The 23,248-nt window shown below is 38.9% G+C and overlaps 1 protein-coding gene across 1 annotated transcript in view; it reads left to right on the top strand.

Moving 5' to 3' along the window:
* Positions 1 to 12,348, top strand: part of LOC139159336 (vomeronasal type-2 receptor 26-like) — a 30,149-nt gene extending 17,801 nt beyond the window's left edge. Inside the window, exons 8-10 of the mRNA XM_070736656.1 lie at positions 2,954 to 3,181; positions 10,813 to 10,939; positions 11,447 to 12,348. Coding sequence (XP_070592757.1) covers positions 2,954 to 3,181; positions 10,813 to 10,939; positions 11,447 to 12,348 — 1,257 coding nt within the window. The remainder of the gene's footprint in view (positions 1 to 2,953; positions 3,182 to 10,812; positions 10,940 to 11,446) is intronic.
* Positions 12,349 to 23,248: the final 10,900 nt, after the last annotated feature.

Raw genomic sequence — 23,248 nt, 5'->3', positions numbered from 1 at the left:
GATCTACTACTCTTTCAGTAAAATAATATTTTCTCATGTTGCTTTTGATCTTTCCCCCAACTAACTTCAGATTGTGTCCCCTTGTTCTTGTATTCACTTTCCTATTAAAAACACTTCCCTCCTGGACCTTATTTAACCCTTTAATATATTTAAATGTTTCGAACATGTCCCCCCTTTTCCTTCTGTCCTCCAGACTATACAGATTGAGTTCATTAAGTCTTTCCTGATATGTTTTATGCTTAACACCTTCCACCATTCTTGTAGCCCGTCTTTGGACCTGTTCAATTTTATCAATATCTTTTTGTAGATGAGGTCTCCAGAACTGAACACAGTATTCCAAAGGTGGTCTCATGACCTCTGTGTGAGCCAAAAATCAGTTGGCCAGCACACACATGCATGTTGGAGCTGAACTAGGGCAACAGCTCGCATGCCAGCAGATATCGCTATGTGTGCCACCCGTGGCACCGATGCCACAGGTTCGCCATCACTGACATAAAAACAGAAAACAGAACAATAAGAATTTGAAACAACTTCAGAGATTTTGTAGTCCAATGCAATAATCGAGCAGGAGACCCTATACCATTTCAGGTCTCATTTTGAAATGCTCCAATGATGGAGCACTACAATTTCTGAAGGCAAACTATTCCATTGGTTGATTGCTCTCACCATTAGGAAATTTCTCTTTAGTTCTAGGTAGCTTCTCTCCTTTGTTAGTTTCCAACCATTGTTTCTTGTCTTCCCTATTGGTGCTTTGGGAAATGTTTTGACCCCTCATCTTTGTATGAGCCCCTCAAGTGATATCATGTCTCCACTATTCTTTTCTTGAGACTAGACATTCCAAATTCCTGTAACTGTTGTTAACATGATTTAGCTTCCAGACTCCTTATCATTTTATCTCTACAATTTTTCAAGAGTTTTTGTTTGTTTGTTTGTTTGTTTATTTATTTGTTTATGTATTTATTTATTTAATTAGTTAGTTAGTTAGTTAGTATTTATTAATTGGAGTTTTATGCTGCCCTTCTCCGAGGACTCAGAGCGGCTTATAACACATCAGAAATACAAAACAAATACGTAAACATCTCAAAAAATCCAATTAATATGACTAAAAAACTAAAACTCCAATATAATTTAAAAAAAACAGCCATCACCATTCATCCCATAAATACACTAAAACACTCATTGGTCAGGGGGCTAGGATCTAATGGCCCCAGGCGTGGTGGCATAAATAGGTCTTTAAACTTTTTCAGAAGGCAAGGAGGGTGGGGGCAGTGCGAATCTCTGGGGGGAGCTGATTCCAGAAAGCCGGGGCCCCCACAGAGAAGGCTTTATCCCGGGCCCGGCAAACAAGATTGTCTGAGTGACGGGACTTGAGGAGGCCGACTCTGTGGGACTTGATTGGGCACTAGGATTTGCGTGGCAGAAGGAGGTCTGTTATCTGGCTCGATGCCATGTAGGGCTTTATATTGTGTTGACCAGAACTGGATGCAGTATTCTAAATGTGGTCTTACTAAGGTTTTGTAAAATGATACTAGATCTTCAAGTGATCTTGATTCTGTCCCTCTATTAATGCAGCTAGGATTGCATTGGCATTTTTGTTTGCTGCCATACATTGTTAGCTCACATTTAAGTGATTGTCCAGTAGGACTCCAAAATCCCTCTCACAGTTACTTTGTTAAGCCTTAAGCCTAACTGTAAAACTTTATTTTTATCTGTGTTGAATTTCATTTTGTTAGATAGGGGCCTATGTTCAATTTGTCAAGATCTTTTTGTATCTTGAGCTTGTCTTCTGGGGTGTTGGCTATGCCTGCCGGATTGATGTCATTTGCGAATTTGATTAATTCCCCTTCAATTCCATTGCTTAGATCTTTTTTGAAGATATTGAAAAGTGCTGGGCCTAAAACAGAAACCTGGTGTACCCATTGCTTACTTCCCTACATATGGATGAGGTTCCCCAGATGACTACATGTTAAATATAATTTGTCAGCCAGTTACAAAGCCACCATGTCTTTAAGAATGTGAGATAAATATATGAAAAAGAGCTGTAAATTCCTTAGAAAGTTTCCCATGAAATGCTGACTCAATCTGTTTCATACTGTTGTGAGTGATCCTTGTCCACTTCAGGTTATGTAAGATTCTGAGGATGAGCCAGGCCCCTCTAGATACCCTGGGCTGGTGGTGGGGTGCCAGAGGAAGCAGAGAGAGTGAGGCAGAAAGTGACTTGAGTGAGCCTGAGGAACCACTAGAGAGGGTTGATGGGACAATGGAAGAGTGTCCCAGTCAAAGAGTGAGGAAAACATGAGAGGGAAAAGCAATTGGATAGATCGTCACTATAGAAGAATGCTCTGAAGGCGAGAGGAGTTACAGAGTAAAAGGTATTAGCTTACAGCCTTAGCCTCTTTGAGATGTGATGTCATTTCCAGGCAGTATAAAGGAAAAGGATTGTGGGAAATGGGTCATGGAGAATCAATATTATTCTATGGAAGACACATGAAACTGGGGGTGTGCTTGAATGAAGCTTTAAAATCATGATTGCTGCTTCAAAAAGACAATCTTTGTTGGATGCTTTGCTAGGGAAAGCTTTTGGTGAGCAAAGGCATATGTTTAAGTTAAAAAATGGACTTTATCTTAGGAATGCAGATAAGACCAAGTTTCTGGCGCATTTCCCAGGCATAGATTACAGCTATCTCTAAAGAGAAAAATAATTGCTTCTATACTGCTTTAAACCCTATGTTTCCTCTTGTATGCTTGAGTTTAAATAAAGAGTGGGATTGTTATCATAAAATAAGTCATTTATGAGTTGAGGTTCGCTCCGGAGGCCCATGCCCAGAACACATACTATACTGGTGATTTTAAGAGGTTGAATTATTCAGAGTACCTCCAATCCAGAATAATAGCAAGAAAAACATTGAATAAAGGCTCAAAGTGTTATGTTTTTTCTATGTATTCTATGCAGCTTCATAGGTTCCTGAGAAACTTCCAACATCACAATATTTCCAGAGATGGGATTTCTTTTGATGAAAATGGAGTTCCTGTTTCTGACTTTGATATCATGCACTGGACATCAGTTTTGAACAAATCATATGTGGGGGTGAAAATTGGGAGCGTAGAAAGACAAGCTTCCTCAGAAGTCAAGATTTCTGTCAATCAAAGTGCCATCCAATGGCCAACTTCATTTAACAAAGTAGTTGAGACTGCTTGGAATTTGTTCTTCTATTTGAAACCATATGTGGAATTTTGCTGCTCAGAAATTTATTTATTTATTTATTGTTCTGCCGGCATGTCCCAACCGCCCATAATTACAGGGTAATTAGTCCAGAAAGACTGACACCACATGATAGAAGGAAAAACAAAAATCTTTATCAACAGAAAAGCAGAAAAAACTCCCTTTTTAAATGTCAAAGGGATTTTCTGGTACACACAAGGCACAGGTTAAAGGCTATCCAATTTCTCACCCAGTAACTGGGAAAATTGAGTCCAATGCCAAAGTCCAGAAAGTCCACACACAGTCTTGATCAGGGAAACAGCAAAAATCACGATCTTTATTTATTATTTTTATTTTATTTTATTATTTAGATTTGTATGCCGCCCCTCTCTGCAGACTCGGGTCGGCTCACAACAAAGTGAAACAATTTACAACAAATCTAAATTACAGTTAAAAAATATTTAAAAAACCCATTTTCTAAACAAACATACATACAGACATACCATTCATAAATTGTATATGCCCGGGGGAGATGTCTCAGTTCCCCCATGCCTGATGACAAAGGTAGGTCTTAAGGAGCTTACGAAAGGCAAGGAGAATAGGGGCAGTTCTAATCTCCGGGGGGAGTTGGTTCCAGAGTGTCGGGGCCACCACAGAGAAGGCTCTTCCCCTGGGGCACGCCAACCGACATTTTTTAGTTGACGGGACCCGGAGAAGGCCCACTCTGTGGGACCTAATTGGTCGCTGGGATTCGTGCGGCAGCAGGCGGTCTCGGAGATATTCTGGTCCAGTGCCATGAAGGGCTTTAAAGGTCATAACCAACACTTTGAATTGTGACCGGAAATTGATCGGCAACCAATGCAGACTGCGGAGTGTTGGTGAAACATGGGCATACCTAGGTAAGTTCATGACTGCTCTCGCAGCTGCATTCTGCACGATCTGAAGTTTCCGAACACTTTTCAAAGGTAGCCCCATGTAGAGAGCATTACAGTAGTCGAACCTCGAGGTGATGAGGGCATGAGTGACTGTGAGCAGTGAGTCCCGGTCCAAATAGGGCCGCAACTGGTGCACCAGGCGAACCTGGGCAAACGCCCCCCTCTCCACAGCTGAAAGATGGTTCTCTAATGTGAGCTGTGGATCGAGGAGGACGCCCAAGTTGCGGACCCTCTCTGAGGGGGTCAATAATTTCCCCCCCAGGGTAATGGAAGGACAGATGGAATTGTCCTTGGGAGGCAAAACCCACAGCCACTCCGTCTTATCCGGGTTGAGTTTGAGTCTGTTGACACCCATCCAGGCCCCAACAGCCTCCAGGCACTGGCACATCACTTCCACTGCTTCGTTGACTGGACATGGGGTAGAGATGTAAAGCTGGGTATCATCAGCATACTGATGATACCTCACCCCATGCCCTTGAATGATCTCACCCAGCGGTTTCATGTAGATATTAAATAGCAGGGGGGAGAGGATCGACCCCTGAGGCACCCCACAGGGGAGAGACCTCGGGGTCGACCTCTGGCCCCCCACTAACACTGACTGCGACCGACCAGAGAGGTAGGAGGAGAACCACTGGAGAACAGTGCCTCCCACCCCCAACCCCTCCAGCCGGTGCAGAAGGATACCATGGTTGATGGTATCGAAAGCCGCTGAGAGGTCAAGAAGCACCAGGACAGAGGATAAACCCCTGTCCCGGGCCCGCCAGAGATCATCCATCAATGTGACCAAAGCAGTTTCCGTGCTGTAACCAGGCCTGAAACCCGACTGCTGGGGACCTAGATAATCGGCTTCTTCCAAGGACTGTTGGAGCTGGAGTGCCACCACCTTCTCAACAACCTTCCCCATAAAGGGAAGGTTGGAGACTGGACGGTAGTTATTGAGTACTGCTGGGTCCAGGGAAGGCTTCTTGAGGAGGGGGCGCACGAGCGCCTCTTTATAGGATGATGGAAAGGATCCCCTCCCCAAGGAAGCGTTGACAATCTCCTGGACCCAGCTCCGTGTCACCTCCCTGCTGGCCGAAACCAGCCAGGAGGGACACGGATCCAGTAAACAGGTGGCGGAACTCACAGCTCCAATGGCCTTGTCCACTTCATCAGGTGTCACCAGATCAAACTCTTCCCAGACAGGTGGACAAGTACGGGCCCCAGTCACCTCGACTGACTCGTTGTCAGTCGACTCTGTTTTCCAATTGGAGTCGAGGTCTGCCTGGATCTGAGCGATTTTATCAGCGAAAAACGTGTTAAAATCCTCGGCAATACTCTTGACGAAACTATGAATCAAATAAACTTCCACAAGGCTAAACCAGCACGCTGTTCTTTTTATCTGTAGCACTAATTACAGCAGCCCCACCCAACCACAGGTGGCCTCACCTATCTCCTGTAATAATCATTCAGTTGTTCTCTCCTATGTATCACTCTACGCATGCATGGATCTGTCATAAGTTCTTTTTCCGAATCCGGGGATGATAAGGATGATTGATCTCCTCCTGTGCTGTCTGCCAAACTCCCCCCTTCTCTGCTACTCATGCTTCCTTTGTCAGAGGAGCCTTTGTCAGGAGATTCTATTGGGAGCAAAACAGACCTGTGGCATGTGGATGTTTTCCCCACATCCACCTCCAGCAGGAGATGGGCCAGAGCCAACTACAAGAAATAATTCTTGTGGAGGCCAATTGGGATAACTTCCAAATAAGAGCAGTTATGGGTCTTTCAAGGCATACTCATATTTCTCCAATACTCCACACACTGCAATGGCAGCTGATTGGTTTCCAGTTTGTTATGACCTATAAAGCCCTACATGGCATTGGACCAGATTACTTGCCAGACCGCCTTTTGCTGCTTGAACCCCAGTGATCGCTAAGATCCCACAGAGTCAGCCTTCTCCAGGTCCCATCAACTGGACAATGTCACTTGGTGGGACCTAGGGGAAGAGCCTTCTCTGTGGGTGGCCCAGCCCTCTGGGACCAGTTCCCCCCCAGGGATTCATACTGCCCCCACCCTCCTTGCCTTCCATGAGAATCTAGTTGTGCCACCAGGCTTGGGTCCATTAAACCCTAGCCTCCTGGCCAATGAGTGTAGGTATGTTTTGTTGTGCAAATGGGAATGAGTGATTTTAAATGTTATTAGGGTCTTTAAAGTCATTTCAGCTATATTAATTGGATTTTTTAATATGTGTACTATATATTATTTTGTTTTCCCATAAATAGAAGTAACATCCTGATGGGAAGTTGTGACCTTCTAAATTAAGTAATCTTTAGATGTATCCATTTCTGGACCCAGAGTAAAATTGAAGCATTATAGTATTCTTTCCAATTGGGTAGGGCCAGTCCGACATCCTCCATTTTATCTTGCATATATTTTAGTTGAATTCTAGGACGTTTATTTTGCCAGATAAATTTGTTTGTTACACTGTTCAATTTATTAAAGAAATCTTGGGTTAAATAGATGGGAATTGTTTGAAAAAGAAAAAATATTTTTGGTAAAATATTCATTTTGGTCATGGTTATTCTTCCTAGAAGAGAGAGGTGTTTTCATAATTGTCCTCTTTCAAACTTGAAACCTTTGCAGTAAAATTGATCCCTAAGTATTTTATTCTTTTGGTTATTTGGATATTTAATTTTGTAGAAAGACTGGTTTTTTGCACTTCATTCATATTTTTGACAATCATTTTAGTTTTCAGTTTATTAATTTTTAATCCTTCCACTTTGCCAAATTCTTCTAAAACTTCTAATAATTTTGGTCCTGATTCAACCAGTTCTTCTAAGATGAAGACAAGATCATTAGGTCTTTTTCTGCCGTACGTCTTCTATGTTTCTATGTTTCTATCATCGGCAAAAGCCTGAAGTTTATATGTCTCTTTTTTGCATCTTAGCCCTTTTATTTGTTCATTTTTTCTAATAATTCTGGTTAGGACTTCTAAGGTCAAAATAAAGAGAAGAGGGGACAGTAGGCACCCTTGTCTTGTGCCTTTTTGAATATTAATTTTAGATGTCGTGTCACCATTTATCATAATGTATGCAAATTGCTCCGTATAAATTGCTCTGATTCCTTTTATAAATTTTTGTCCAAATTCCATAAATTCTAGTTATTTTAACATAAACTTCCAGGAGACATTATCAAATGCCTTCTGAGCGTCTAAAAAATTAAAGCAGTTGTTTATCACTGTAAAGTTCATAGTATTCAAGGGCATCTATTATAATTCTTATATTTTTTTTAAATCTGTCTGGCGGGAAGGAATCTGTTTTGATCAGAGTGTATAAATTGGTTTAGGTATCCCTTAACTCTATTTGCTGAAATAGAGCTAAAAATTTTATAGTCTACATTCAGGAGATAAATGGGTTGGTAATTGGCAATTTCAGTTGGGTCTGTATCTTTTTTTGCTATTAAAGCCAAATTTGCGTCTTTCCAAGAAGGTGGAATTTTGCCTTCTTCCAGGACTTCATTATAACCTCTAAAAGTGTTTATTCTGCTTCTTCTGGGAGTTCTTTATATAGCTCAATCAGAAGTCTATCTGGTCCTGGGGCTTTATTATTTTTTTGCCTTTTGATTGTTTCTCTCAATTCTATTATTGAAATTTTTTTTATTTAATAACTCTTTTGTTCCATTCGGAATTTTTTGAAGATTTGCTTGGTTAAAGATATCTTGCCCCTGTGTTTCCTTACTTAGATATGTATCTTGGTTTTCATATAGTTTATTGTAGAAGTCACTAGCAATCTGTTTTTTCCTATCTAGACCATGACATATCTCTTCCCCATCCAATTTGAGACAGTTAATCAATTTTTTCCTTCTGTTTTTTAAGTTTGTTAGCTAACCACTTGCTGGGTTTATTTGCATTTTCAAAATGATTTGATATTGTTTACTACTTTTAATCTGTTGAGCTAACTTGTCCTTATCTATCAAATTTAATTTGTGTTTTATTAAAAACATCTCCTGTTTTAGCTCGGTATTCTGAGGTTGTTTTTGCAGCTCTTCCTCTAATTTTCTATATTCCCCTTCTTTTCATTTGGCCATATATGAGATTGCAATGCCTATAATTACCACTTTGGCTGTGTCCCATAGTTTTTGTAAGTTAATATGCTCTTTAATATTTTCTTGGAAGAAAAAATTAAGTTCCTTTTTCAATTTCTGTTTAAAGTCTTCTTGTTTTAAAATGGACTTTTTGAGTGTCCATCTGTTTAATTGCTTTTTACCTTTCCAGATTAATTTTAGCGTGCTATGGTCCGAAGCTAAATTAGTTTCTATCTCAATTGTTTCTATTTGGGTAATTATTTTGGTCATAATCCAGATCATGTCTAGCCTTGACCAAGATTTGTGTCTGTTGGAATAATAAGTGATTTTTTTTTTCAATTGTGGATTTCTTTCCCTCCCTCTTTGAGTTTAAATTCTTTGATTAGTTCTAAAAAGACATTTGGTAGGGTTTTTTTCTTTTGTTTTTGCAATCCACCATTTTTGTAGTCATAATCTTTATAAATTATTCCATTAAAATCCCCCATCATGCAAATATTGTCTTTTGCAAATTCCCTAACTTTATTTTGCAATTTTTAATAGAATTTCTCTTGGCCTTCATTGGGACCGTATACATTAATCAGAGTTATAGTTTCCTGATTTTTCTGAATTTCCACAATTAAGATCTTCCCTTCTGTATCTTTGTATCTTAAAATTGCCTCTATGTTTACATTTATATAGAAAATCACTCCTCCATTTTTTTCTTGAGCTAACGATGTGAATAAGTTTCCCAGTTTATTTCTTTTGAGAAGGTGCTCAAATTTCTCTTTGATATGGACTTCTTGTAAAGCTATTATGTCTAAATTGTTCTTAGTTAATTTATTAAGAAATTTCTTTCTTTCTTTTTTTTGGTGTATTTAATCCATTTATATTCATGGAGTATAGTTCGACCCCTAGATTAGTTTATTTCTGTGTGACTTTATTTGTATTTGGGTCTTGTTGCTCTCGTACTTGGAATTTCTTTAGGTTCTTCTGTATGGCTGTTCTTTTCATCTCGTTTCCTTATCTTATCCACTATCTCCTCCTGTCATTTCCATTCCTGGCCTTCTATTCTTTCTATCAGTCTATATAAATCTCTTGACTCTTTTGGGTTTTTTCGATTAAAAAAAAGACAGCGTTTCTTAACAACAACAAAAAAGGACCTGGATTGTGGGGGCAATAGGCTGGCTCTGTTAAAAAGTGCTATTGCTAACATGTTGTAAGCCACCTTGAGTCTAAGGAGAAGGGCGGCATAAAAATTGAATTAATTAAATAAATAAATGAATTAATAAATAAACAAACAAATAAACAAATAAATAAATAAGATCAGATGCTTTTCTAAGGGTTAAAAGAGGAGAACAATTTTAAAATCTTTCAAAAATAACTAAAATAACTTACAAATAATCCAAAAGTGACAGACAGCAATTTGAACTACCTATTTATTCCAGAAATTTTGGTTCGACTGTGTGCTTTACGTGGTTGCTGACAGATACCACAGAAAGTCCAAAGCACAGACTAAAGGACCTGTGAGGATTCGACTGAAAAACCTTAGGTTTTTCCAGAAGTCTCTTCTACCGATCCTTTGTAACATTTCACCATCTACTAGACTGGATTATAAACTTTGCTCACATAAAGAAACTAATGAACTATAAGAATTGATTACAATTGATTAAAACTGACTATAACAACCTAAACTCTGAATAATATAAACAAATTTAAATAAGTTACTATTAGTGATATGATAAACTTTGATTGCCTTTACTCTCTCTTGTTGATTTAACTACCTGACTATTAATTACATAGTTAAACTATTATTTCTACTTGATTCTATTGATAAATCTTGAAAAATTGAATATCTGATTGTTCGACAACTAATTAACTTTCTTGACCTCACTTGCTCTCACAATTTTTATTTATAATCTGATATATGATCAAGGCTTATTTTGAATTTTCCTGATTTGTTACATAGATTGTTATATAATATAGATTGATACTTGGCTTTGATTTATTCGTAATAGATACAAATTATAGAAGTGTATCCAGAATATCTATTGCTAATTTGTATAACCTTATAAATACTATTTACTCTTTCTTTGTTTATGATCAAAGCTAGCACAGTATTTTAAATAGTGGAAGGGACCAAAAAAGGTTTGTCTAAGTGGGACTCCTGGTGGGAATATATAAAAATGATGATCCTCTCAAATCTATCTAGACTTGGTTCCGGGAGGAGACCAATTAATCAGTCTATCTCCACAATTCCCAGCCATCTACTCAGAGATCCCTTGAGGACATGCTACCCAGGGAAAGGTCTAACTCTTTTAAGGAACTCCAGGCAATGTTACTACAAATGCAAGATATGATGACAAAAAAACATGATGAAATTAAAAGAGAAATTGGGGAGATTAGGAATGACATGAGTGAAAAGAGAGAATTCAAAATATGGACAACAAACATGAAATTTTTCAACAACAAATTTTAAAACATGAGCAAAAAATTCAGGAGCTAGAGGATAGAATTGAACAAGATCATAAACGTATGGATGATATGAATGAAAGACTAATTCAGGCTAACAACGACTTCGAAAATACAGTGATCCAGCTAGAAACAGAGAAAGCTAACCATTATCATTATGTTTAGATGGTGCCTTATTCAAGATGTACAGAAACTTGCTCTCCAGGTTATGTCAAGCTTGTGAAAGAGGGAGCCCCTGTTTGCTGCTACGACTGTTCTCTGTGTGCGGAAGGAACATTCTCTGAACAGGAAGGTAGAGTAGGTGGCTCCAAAAACAAAACAAAAAATTAGCATGGAATTTATTTATTTATTTATTTATTTGTTTGTTTGTTTGTTTGTTTATTTATTTATTTATTTGTATGCCGCCCCTTTCCGTAGACTCTATAGTGCTTTTTTGAGGATATTTGATCAAGAAGCAACCAAAAAAAATGACATTTCCACAAACTTTTCAAAGATTGGGCACTATCAGCAAATTTTGTATGATTATGTGAACATTAAAATAAATAATGAAAGATTGCTGCTTTCTATTGAGTTGCTACTTTCTTGCTTGATTTTGGGAAAGAGGAAAAGTTTTCACATAATCACATTCATCTTTAATCATTAAAAAGAGTGTTGAATGTTTTAACTAATGTTGTGTTATATGGATATCTCTGGACAGAAATATGATATTATTTCTTGAAAATGAAGTAATCGATTTCTCATGCAGTTTTCATGCTCCTACAGCTGCAGAAACAGATATATACTAACCAATTTTTTTCAGATGCAGTCCATTGTGAAAAGTGTCCCAATCATCAATATTCCAATAAGAAACGAGATCAGTGTGTCCCAAAAAATATAAGCTACTTATCCTATGAAGAATTGTTGGGCCTCCTCCTGGCTTTCTTTGCTATTGTTTTGTCCCTAACTACTGCCCTGATTCTGGGAGTCTTCATGAAATACAGAGAAACTCCCATAGTCAAAGCCAACAACTGTGAACTCACCTACATCCTCCTGGTTTCACTCCTGCTTTCATTCTTGACCTCCCTTCTATTCATCGGTCGCCCTATGAAAATGACCTGTCTCCTTCGACAAACCATTTTCAGTATTGTTTTCTCAGTTGCTGTGTCTTCCTTGCTGGCCAAGACTGTAATGGTGGTAGTGGCCTTTATGGCCACAAAACCAGGCAGCAGCATGAGGAAATGGCTGGGGAAGAGTCTGGCCAACTATATTGTTTTATCTTGCTCCGGTATTCAAGTAGGCATTTGTATGATGTGGCTGGGAATCTTTCCCCCATTCCCAGATTCTGATTTTCAATCCCAACCAGAACATATCCTGCTGCAGTGCAATGAAGGCTCTGTCATCATGTTCTACTCTGCTCTTGGCTACATGGGTTTTTTGGCTGCCATCTGTTTCTTGGTGGCATTTCTGGCTCGAAATCTGCCTGGGGCCTTTAATGAAACCAAACTGATCATCTTCAGCATGTTGGTTTTTTGTAGTGTTTGGATCTCCTTTGTTCCCACATATCTGAGTACCAAGGGGAAATATATGGTGGCTGTGCAAGTCTTTTCCATCCTGGCCTCCTGCCTGGGTTTACTGGGCTGCATCTTTATCCCCAAGTGCTACATTATTATCCTGAGACCTGGCATGAACACAAAAGAACATCTGATGCCAAAACAACATTAAGGTTCTTTATGTTGGTATCTATTTTTGTACAGTTTATATGCAGTATAAAATCACATATTTTGAAATAATATTTTATGTGTTGAAGCTTATCTTCCTTCCATGTGGATTTTAAATTATAATAATAGAGTGGTAAATTTTCTAAAACAACTCAAACTATTTGCATTAATCATATCCTTCAATTGTCACAATTTGAATTCATGTTAAATCATAACCATGATAAACTGTTAACAGTAGTGTTCTGATATGCTTTTAGTTTAAATTAAAGACTATGGCTAATGATAATGTGTTTTTGTTGCTATATACAGTTACTACATAATTTCCACATCTCCTGTTCATTCCTTCTAAAGCCATTTGCACATGGGCCTGTGCTTAATTTCCACATTTGTACAGGAACAGATCTGCTTTTATAGGAACAGGGCTCTTGTTCTTTTACAGAAACAGGGTTGTTTGAGGCAATTAGGTCATAGGGCCTTATGCTTTTTTTCTTATAACTCATCCCTTTCTCTTTCACCTAAGGAATCAAAGTCCTTATGATTCAGCAATATTCTGTAGCATAATGCTAATTTCCCTTTTGGTGGGAATACTCTTGGCTACTCCTACTTTCCCCCTTGTACAACCCTGTTTCTAACTTTCCAGCAGTTCATACATATGGGTATACATTTAATACAGGAATAGATTACAAGATTTAAAATAATAACTACAATAATTCCTACAAATATATAAAGCAAACCTGCAGCCCCCCTTTCCCTAATCAAACAAAGAACTCACAAATAACTTTCTCTTCCCTAACAAATCCTAAAGTCACGAATCCTGATTTCACCTTGCAGGAGACCTCTTTGACACACATATTTGTACACTAACATGAGAATTCACTAACATGAAATTCCTATCTAACTTACCAACTGCCAACTAAACAGCATAAAGCTTTCAGAGAACTAATATCTTCTCCCCAGTGATAGGCTGTCAAAATTTTTACTACCACACTCTAGGTTGACTCAGTCATCCATCATACCAAGGTCAGTAAAATGAGGACCCAGATTGTTTGGGGGAAATATACAGACTTTGTAAACCACTTAGAGAGAGCTGCAAAAGCACTGTGAAGTGGTCTATAAATCTGTTATTGTTATTGCTATCATGAAGAAGTCAGTAATGGGACATTGTTACAGATTAATGCCCCAGGGAATTTTGACTAGATCTTCTTTATAACAATGAAGATTGACAGTCTTCCACTTTTTGAAAGATACAAGACATTTAACAGGGGTCTCCAATGGGTTGTTCAACATGTTATGATCTGGAGTTAACCATACTGGAGTATCTAACTTTTATTGAGGAAAATGGCCTCATCCACATCAGACAAAATAAGAAGGAATTATAATAGCCCACTGTCTAGTTCAAGAGTTTTGAACTGTTTTTCCACATTTTAATCTTTAGAATCTCAAGAATAAGTTTGGAGACCAAAAACAATCTAACTTCACTGAACTGTTTCTTTGTCAACTCTCAAATTAGATATATTCTCCTGAGTCAAACAAAACTCTTCTCCAATGGCACACTTTTATGGCAATGCTCATTCCCAATTCCCTTTCTAATTATTAAAATAATCATGATTATTTATTCTCCTTTGAACAAGGTTTATGTCATAATCTTCTTTGTAAAGCAGTGGTGGAATCAGAGTTTGGGGTAAAACTGGGCAAATACTGGTGCAGTCTAAAATTACAGATATCTCTTCCAAATCTGAGGCAAACTTTCTTCACTGTAGTTGCTGTCTTCTGTGATCGCTGAGATTTAATTCTGTTCTGAAAAAAAAACTATAGGAAGGATCTGCTGCAGAATACTGTATGTCAAATGTTGTTGCTGCTGCATATACAGCTCTTTCTGCTTCTGCTTCTGCTTCTGTCTCAAATTCCCTATGCCAGTATGCTGATGAAATGTCCATTAAAGGTGATAATAGAAGAAAAGGAGTGGTTCCATTTCTACAAGCCAGGAGACTACTGGATTACTGGAATAATGTCTGAAATTGTAGCTCTATCATTTCCATTTTCATTCGCCAAGCCTCCAACCCACCAACTGAAAAGGTACTTGTCAGCATGTCCAAGCATTCTGGTGATTGATTTTCCCTGCTCCAGTGTCTTTTCTAGATACGATTTCATTTCCTCCTAATCCCCACCTTGAGAAAGGCAAGTCATTATTGCTCATCCCAGTTTGGAAAGGCACCTGGGGAACATAATGATTAAAAAAAAAAACCCCGAGTTTGCAAAATTCCCTAACTTCTTCCACAAGTGGAAATGGACAAAACTGGGCATTGCCAACACTGCCCCATGATGAATCTTGTCTGGATGAATTCTGCCTGCTTTCAAAATGATTACTTTGGGACTGTGAAGAATCAGTGCCTTATTTATTCATGTTTATTTTATTTAGTTATGAACAATAGTTAACCAATGACTCCCAATAAAATGATTGGATGAATAACTTAGAACAGAAGAAGAACTATTTTCTCCCCGCTGTTTCTTCCCCTTCTTTACATTTACTCTTTAATTCCTACTACCCTCTCCACTCTTTCTTTCCACCGTTTAACACTTTTGCCACTTCTGCAGCTTTCCTGTTCCTTTTGGTTTAAATAAAAGGGATGCAAAATAAAAGAGATGAATTCAAGGAAGGGAAAGATTTTATGTGACAAGTTAATGTTTAGTCATAGAAGAATCGCATTAATTGTAGTTAACTGTAGGCTATAGGACAACAACTCTAAAGCCATGAATATTCTGTGGCAAATATCTAGATCTAAAAAAGTCTTGTTGAAGAGATATCCATCTTCAGATAGGTAATTTCTCTTGCTAATCCATACTTGAATCCAGCTGTTAGTCAACTTCAGAAGATATAAGAGAAAGAAATTATATAATATAATTACAACATATACAATATATACTTGATAGCATCCTTTATTAACATTCTGGAGGTGTGTGAAGATACAGATCTTCTCCTAAGCATTGGGTAGGATGGGGGATGCAAGCTAGTCTGGTGCTTAGGGGTAAGGGTATGATTTTAATACCCTTTTATGGATTGTTGTGAATGATATGATATAGCTTTGCAAATAAGTAAGTAAATAAAATGAATACTTTGGTTTTGCAAAGGTTTATGTGTTTATGGGTTTATTTGTTTGTCAAACATGTATAGGATAGTTTGTATAAGTATAACAAAGTAAAAAGTAATGCTAAAAGGGGACAGTAGGACAGGGATGGTAGGCACAGTGGTGCATTTATAGACCTCTTAGAAATGGGGAGAGGTCGACTGCAGGCAATCTAAGGTTAACGTTTTTGGGGTTTGTGGAAGAAACCACAGAGTCAAGTAGTGCATTCCATGCATTGATCACTCTATTGCTGAAGTCATATTTTCTGCAGTCGAGTTTGGAATGATTTACATTTAGTTTGAATCTATTACATGCCCGTGTATTGCTGTGGTTGAAGGTAAAGTAGTCATTAACATGAAAAAAACATTTTGGTATATGATTTTATGAACTACATTTAGATAAGATCAGAGGCAACATAGTTGTAAATGGTCTAATTCCAGTATTTCAAGTCTGGTGGAATAAGGTATTTTGTTGTGAGCAAAGGAGTGAAGAACTCATCTTGTGAAATATTTCTGGACTCTCTCAATTGTATTAATGTCTGATGTGCAATGCGGGTTCCAGACAGGTGAGCTGTATTCCAGAAATCAAACAAATGTTTTGTAAGCTCTAGTTAGCAGTTTAATATTGTCAGAGAAGAAATTATGCAAAATTAGATTAACAACTCTTAGTGCCTTTTTGGCAATGTTGTGGGCTCTAACACTTAGGTCATTGGATATGAGTGCTCCAAGGTGTGACAGAGTGAGGGTCATCTATAAGTTCATTTCATTTTTATTTTATTTATTTATTTATTTATTTATTTGTTTATTTATTTATTTTGTCCAATACAAATTGAAAGTTAAAGAGAATAAAAACATGTAGTAGTAAATATCAGGGAAAGGATAGAAGAAAAGATATGAGATAGAATACATCAATGAAGAGTAGAGGAAAGGATATATGAATGGGAGAAAAGATATATAAAATATAGGAGAGACAATTGGACAGGGGACGGAAGGCACACTAGTGCACTTATGCTCTCCCCTTACTGACCTCTAAGGAACCTGGTGAGGTCAATCGTGGATAGTCTAAGGGAAAAATTTTGGGGGTTGACACCATGGAGTCCAGTAATGAGTTCCATGCTTCGAAAACTCAATTGCTAAAGTCATATTTTTTACAGTCAAGTTTGGAGCGGTTGATATTAAGTTTGAACCTGTTGTGTGCTCTTGTGTTATTGTGGTTGAAGCTGAAATAGTCATTCACGGGCAGGATGCTGCAGCATATGATCTTGTGGGCAATACTTAAATCAAGTTTGTGGCATCGTAGTTCTAGCCTTTCTAGATCCAGGATTGTCAGTCTAGTTTCGTAAGGTATTCTGTTTCGAGTGGTGGAGTGAAGGGCTCTTCTGGTGAAGTATCGTTGGACATTTTCAAGGGTGTTGGTGTCCGAAATGCGGTATGGGTTCCAGACAGATGAGCTGTATTCAAGGATGGGTCTGGCAAAATTTTGTAAGCTGTAGTGAGTAGTGTGAGATTGCCAGAGCAGAAGCTACGTAGGATCAGGTTGACAATTCTAGAAGCCTTTTTGGCAATATTGTTGCAATGGGCTTTGGCACTTAAGTCATTTGATATTAGTATTCCAAGGTCTTTTACTGAGTGGGGGTTGTTTGTGAGATTTTGTTTTTTTAATTTGTATACGAGGTTCGGATTCTTTTTGCCGATGTGGAGAACAGAGCATTTGGTAGATGATATTTGAAGTTGCCAATTGTTAGACCAATCTAAGACGAAGTCAAGGTCTTTTTGGAGAATAGCTGTGTTGTCTGTGGCATTGAAGAGTTTTACATTGTCAGCGAAAAGAACACAGTTGCTTGTGATATGATCGCAGAGGTCGTTGATGTAGAGAATGAAAAGAGTAGGTCCTAGTACGCTGCCTTGGGGAACACCACTTTTAACAGGGATGCGGGTGGAAATGGTGATTCCAATTTTGATAACTTGTTGTCTGTTTGACAGGAATGCTGTAATCCAGCTGTGGAGGAATCCTGAAATGCCATAGGATTTAAGTTTTAGGAGTAGTTTGTCATGGACCACTGAATCAAAGGCTTTGCAGAAGTCGATATAAATTGCATCAATGGATTTTCCTTGATCTAGGTGGGTAGTCCATATGTTTTTGCAGTGAAGTAGTTGTAGGTTGCAGGATAACTTCCTTCTGAATCCATATGGTTTGTTAGAGAGTAGGTTATTAGATTCTAAGTGAAGAGCAATTGATTGATTTATAATGGATTCCATGACTTTACATGAGATGTAGCATAGTGATATTTGTCTGTAGTTATCAACGAGAGAAGGATCTCTTTTTTTGAAGATGGGGATGACTAATGCTTTTAACCATAGCTTGGGAAGTGTGCTGGTTCTGAAGGATTTTTTGAATATATCATTGCAATAATTGAAAATAACCTACAGACCTGTATACTGCACGAGTCAAAAAGAGGGCTGTGAAAATATTTACTGAACCCTCACATCCTGGACATAAAGTATTTCAACTCCTATCGTCAAAATGTCACTATAGACCACTGCATACCAAGACAACTAGAAACAAGAACAGTTTTTTCCCTGCACGCCATCACTCTGCTAAACAAAGAATTCCCTCAACATTGTAAAACTATTTACGAAGTCTGCACTATTACTACTAGTTTTCCTCATCATTCCTATCACACACCTCCTCCCACTTATGATTGTATGACTGTAATTTGTTGCTAATATTTTTATTAATATCGATTGCTTCCTGATAGCTTATTTCCCCCCTATAACAATCATTAAGTGTTGTACCACATGATTCTTGACAAAATTAAAGTTTCTTTTATGTAGATTGAGAACATATTCACTAAAGACAAATTATCTGTGTGTCCAATCACACTTGGCCAATAAAGAATTCTATTCTATTCTATTCTATTCTATTCTATTCTAAAATGTTATAATGAGAAATGATGATAGGAAGGAATATTGGTTGAAAGACAACCAGACTACCAGATTATCCTGTGGGTAAAACACGCTGCAAGGTATAAAATACTGAAACAGGTTTGGTGCATGTTGAAACAGGCTGAAATACTGTTTCAGAAATTTTTCATTTGTTTATTATTATTATTATTATTATTATTATTATTATTATTATTATTATTTTATCTATTATTTATTAATTGGATTTGTATGCTGCCCCTCTACATGGACTCGGGGCCACTCACAACAAACACAGAATACATAATAAAACAATTTGATCCAATTAACAGCAGTTAAAAGATTTAAAAAACATCCTAAAAACTAAAAACATTCAATTATCATTCACTCAATCAATAATTTATTCTAAACACATTCGTTGGTCGAGGGTGGAAAGACCTAACAGCCCCAGGTCTGGCGGCAAATATGAGTCTTCAAATTTTTTGGAAGGCAAGGAGGGTGGGGGCGGTGTGAATCTCTGGGGGAGCTGGTTCCAGAGGGCCAGGGCCCCCACAGAGAAGGCTCTTCCCTAGGCCCCACCAGCTGACATTGTCTGGTAGACAGGACCCTGAGAAGACCAACTCTGTGGGACCTCATCGGACTCTGGAATTTGTGCAGTAGACGGCGGTCTTGGAGATAATCTGGTCCTATGCCATGTAAGGCTTTATAGGTCATAACCAACACTTTGAATTGTGTCCGGAAATCAATTGGCAGCCAGTGCAGTCCGCGGAGTGATCTTGAAATAGGGGCATGCCTCGGAAGACAAAATACTGCTTGCGCAGCTGCATTTTGGACGATTTGAAGTTTCTGAACACTTTTCAAGGGTAGCCCCATGTAGAAAGCATTGCAGTAATCAAACCTCGAGGTAACAGGGGCATGAGTGACTGTGAGCAAAGATTCTCTGTCCAAATAGGGTCGCATCTGATGCACCAGGCGAACCTTGGCAAACACCCCCCTTCGCCACAGCCGAAAAATGGTGTTCTAAGGTCAGCTGTGGATCGAGGAGGATGCCCAAATTGTGAACCCTCTCTAAGTGGGGTAATAATTCCCCCCGGGTAATGGATGGACAGATGGAAGTGTCCTTTGGCCGAAGTACCCACAACCACTCCATCTTGTCTGGATTGAGTTTGAGTCTGTTGGCACCCATCCAGACACTGACAACCTCCAGACACTGGCACATCACTTCCACTGCTTCACTGAGTGGACACGGCGTAGAGATGTACAGCTGAGTATCATCAGTGTACTGATGGTAACTCACCCCGTGCCCTCGGATGATTTCACCCAGTGGTTTCATGTAGATATTAAACAGCAGGGGGAAGAGGACAGACCCCTGAGGAACCCCACAAGGTAGGGACCTATGAGTCGACCTCTGACCCTCCACTAACATCAACAGCAACTGACCAGAGTGGTAGGAGGAGAACCACCATAAATCAGTGCCTCCAACTCCCTACCCCTCTAGTCGGTGCAGAAGGATACCATGATCAGTGGTATCGAAAGCCACTGAGAGTTCAAGAAGCACCAGGACAGAGGATAAACCCCTGTCCTGGGCCCGCCAGAGATCATCATCAGTGCAATCAAAGCAGTTTCCATGCTGTAGTCGGGTCTGAATCCTGACTGCTAAGAGCCTAGATAATTGGCTTCTTCCAAGGACCGCTGGAGTGACACCACCTTAAAGGGAAGGTTGGAGACCAGACGATAGTTATTAAATATGGCTGGGTCCAGGGAAGGCTTCTTGAGGAGGGGGCACACAAGTGCCTTCTTGTATAGCGCTGAAAAGGACCCCTTCCTCAAAGAAGTGTTGGTAATCTCCTGGACCCAGCTCTGTGTCACCTCCCTGCTGGCCGAGACCATCCAGGAGGGACACAAGTCCAACAGACAGGTGGTGGAACTCACAGCTCCAGTGGCCTTGTCCATTTCATCAGGTGTCACCAGGTCAAACTCCCTCCAAATAGGTGGACCAAGACGAGACCCTGTCACCTCGACTGACTCATTGTCAGCCAACTCTGCATTACAATTGGAGTCAAGACCAGTCCGGATCTGAGCAATTTTATCTGCGAAAAATGTGTTAAATGCCTCAGCACTACCCTGCAACGGCTGCCCAACTCCCCCACCCCCTTATTAAGGAGGGAGCGAGTCAACCTAAACAGGGTGGCTGGGTGGGATTCCTCTCTCATGGGTTGGTCCCTGGACTACTTGGGTCAGGTCCATGGTTGCCATGGTGGCCATGAACTCCTGCACTAACCCAGAGGAGTTACCGAAAGATGGCAGATTAAAATCCCCCAAGACAATAACTCTGGGGGACTCCACCCCAGCCCGGCTACCTCCTTGAGTAGTGAAGGCAGGGCTGTTGACACACAGCTGGGAAGCAGATACATGAGCAACAAGTCCATCTGTACCCCTAGGTCCAACCTCATAAGAAGGGACTCACAATCCACAATATCAGTAGCAGTGAGCCTATGCAGTTTGATGGTCTTTCTGGCTATAATTACCACCGCTCCCCCCTTCCCTGGCAAAAGAAGGTGTGACGGTCTCTTACTATTGCAACTATTTTCCTTCCCTGGTTACTCAACTATATGAATAATTTTCCTCATTTTTCATCTCAAGTCATAATATGGAGAAAATGATAGGCAGAATCAGTTCTGGTGATTTTGATAGGATTCCTTTGATCCTGACATAACAAGCTTGCTATCTTTCTCTGATATTTCTTTTGATAAGAAGCTACTAAAAAATTCAAAAATGTGGTATTGGTGGGACTGTTCTTTTTATAGAAATTTCAAAAATATCTATCACCTGCAAAGTCCAAATAAATTGAATAATTTAATTGAATAATGTGTATCTCGTTATCTTTTTGGCATTGCACTATATAGATATAAAGCTACAGTAAATATGATATGCTTTCATGAAAATCCAAACTAATGATTTATTTATTTATTGGAATTTGTCAAACAAAATTACATTACTAGGTATAATTTTGTAAGTAATAGGTCGGACCACAAGTTCTAAGTTATCCAAACTGAGAATTTCGAGCCTTGTAGCATAAGGAATTCTCCTTGTGGCATAAGGAAGAGTGCAAATCTTTTCTTGTGAAGTACCTCTGAACCAGCTTGATTATACTGATGTCAGATATATGGTGGAGATTGCAAACAGCTGAACAATACTCTAAATTGGTTTAACATAGGTTTTATAAGCTCTAATTAGCAATACAATGTTTCCAGAAAAAAAGCTTCGCAAAATTATGTTTAAAATTCTTAATGCTCTTTTACTAATGCTATTATTACAGTGACATTTGGAGCATAAATCGCCAGAGATAAATACACTTAGGTCCTTAACAAGGTGAGAGCCATCTGCTAGATCAATGCCACCTATTTAAACTTGACATTCTGATTATGTTTACCAATATGTAAGACAGAGCATTTATTAATCAAAATGAGAAGTTGCCAAATATTTATTTATTTATTTTATTTATTTATTTTGTGCAATACATAATACACATTGAAGAGAAAGATATGTAATAATATAAGTAAAGAAAAGAATAGAAGAAAAAATATAAAAGTATAGGTGAACATATTTGAAAGGAAGAAAAGATAAATGAGATAAGGAGAGACAATTGGACAGGGGACGGAAGGCACACTGGTGCACTTATGCATGCCCCTTACTGACCTCTAAGGAACCTGGAGAAGTCAATTGTGGATAGTCTATGGGAAAAATGTTTGGGGTTAGGGGTTGACACTACTGAGTCAGGTAATGAGTTCCACGCTTCGACAACTCAGTTGCTGAAGTCATATTTTTTACAGTCAAGTTTGGAGCGGTTAATATTAAGTTTGAATCTGCTGCATGCTCTTGTGTTGTTGCGATTGAAGCTGAAATAGTCATTGACAGGTAGAGCATTGCAGCATATGATCTTATGGGCAATACTTAGATCATGTTTTAGGCGACGTAGTTCTAAGCTTTCTAGACCTAGGATTGATAGTCTGCTTTTGTAGGGTATTCTGTTTCGAGTGGAGGAGTGAAGGGCTCTTCTGGTGAAGTATCTTTGGACATTTTCAAGGGTGTTGATGTCCGAAATGCGGTGTGGGTTCCAGACAGATGAACTGTATTCAAACATGGGTCTGGCAAAAGTTTTGTAGGCTCTGGTGAGTAGTGTGAGATTGCCAGAGCAGAAGCTGCGTAGGATCAGGTTAACAACTCTAGAAGCCTTTTTGGCGATATTGTTGCAGTGGGCTTTAGCACTTAGATGATTTGATATTAGTATTCCAAGGTCTTTTACTGAGTGGGGGTTGGCTATGAGATTTTGTTTATTCAGTTTATATATGAGGTTCAGATTCTTTTTGCCGATGTGGAGGGTAGAACATTTGCTGGTTGATATTTGAAGTTGCCATGTGCTTGACCAATGTGAGACAAAGTCGAGGTCTTTTTGGAGAGTAGATGTGTTGTCCGTGGTGTTGAAAAGTTTTACATCATCGGTGAAAAGAACACAGTTGCTTGTGATATGATCGCATAGGTCGTTGATGTAGAGAATAAATAGAGTAGGTCCTAGTACGCTGCCTTGGGGAGACTACTTTGCAAAACAACAGAATTATTTGTAGAATTGAATAATTTTACATCCTAAGCAAAAAGAACACAAGAGCTTTTAAGTTGATCACATAAATTGTTGATATAGAGGGGGAAAAGATGATGAAATGCTTTACGTTGCAGTGAGAACACCTACCACATTCTGCCCTTCTTGTTGGCTGTTCATGAAGTCAACCAGAATTCAAGGCTCTTCTTACTCAACATCACCCTGGGCTACAATATCTATGAGAACTTTTTCAATTCAAGA

Source organism: Erythrolamprus reginae, chromosome 2 (assembly GCF_031021105.1).
Source record: "Erythrolamprus reginae isolate rEryReg1 chromosome 2, rEryReg1.hap1, whole genome shotgun sequence".
Taxonomy (NCBI): domain Eukaryota; kingdom Metazoa; phylum Chordata; class Lepidosauria; order Squamata; family Dipsadidae; genus Erythrolamprus; species Erythrolamprus reginae.
Note: the sequence above shows the minus strand (reverse complement) of the source record. Positions and strands in the feature narration are given on the sequence as shown.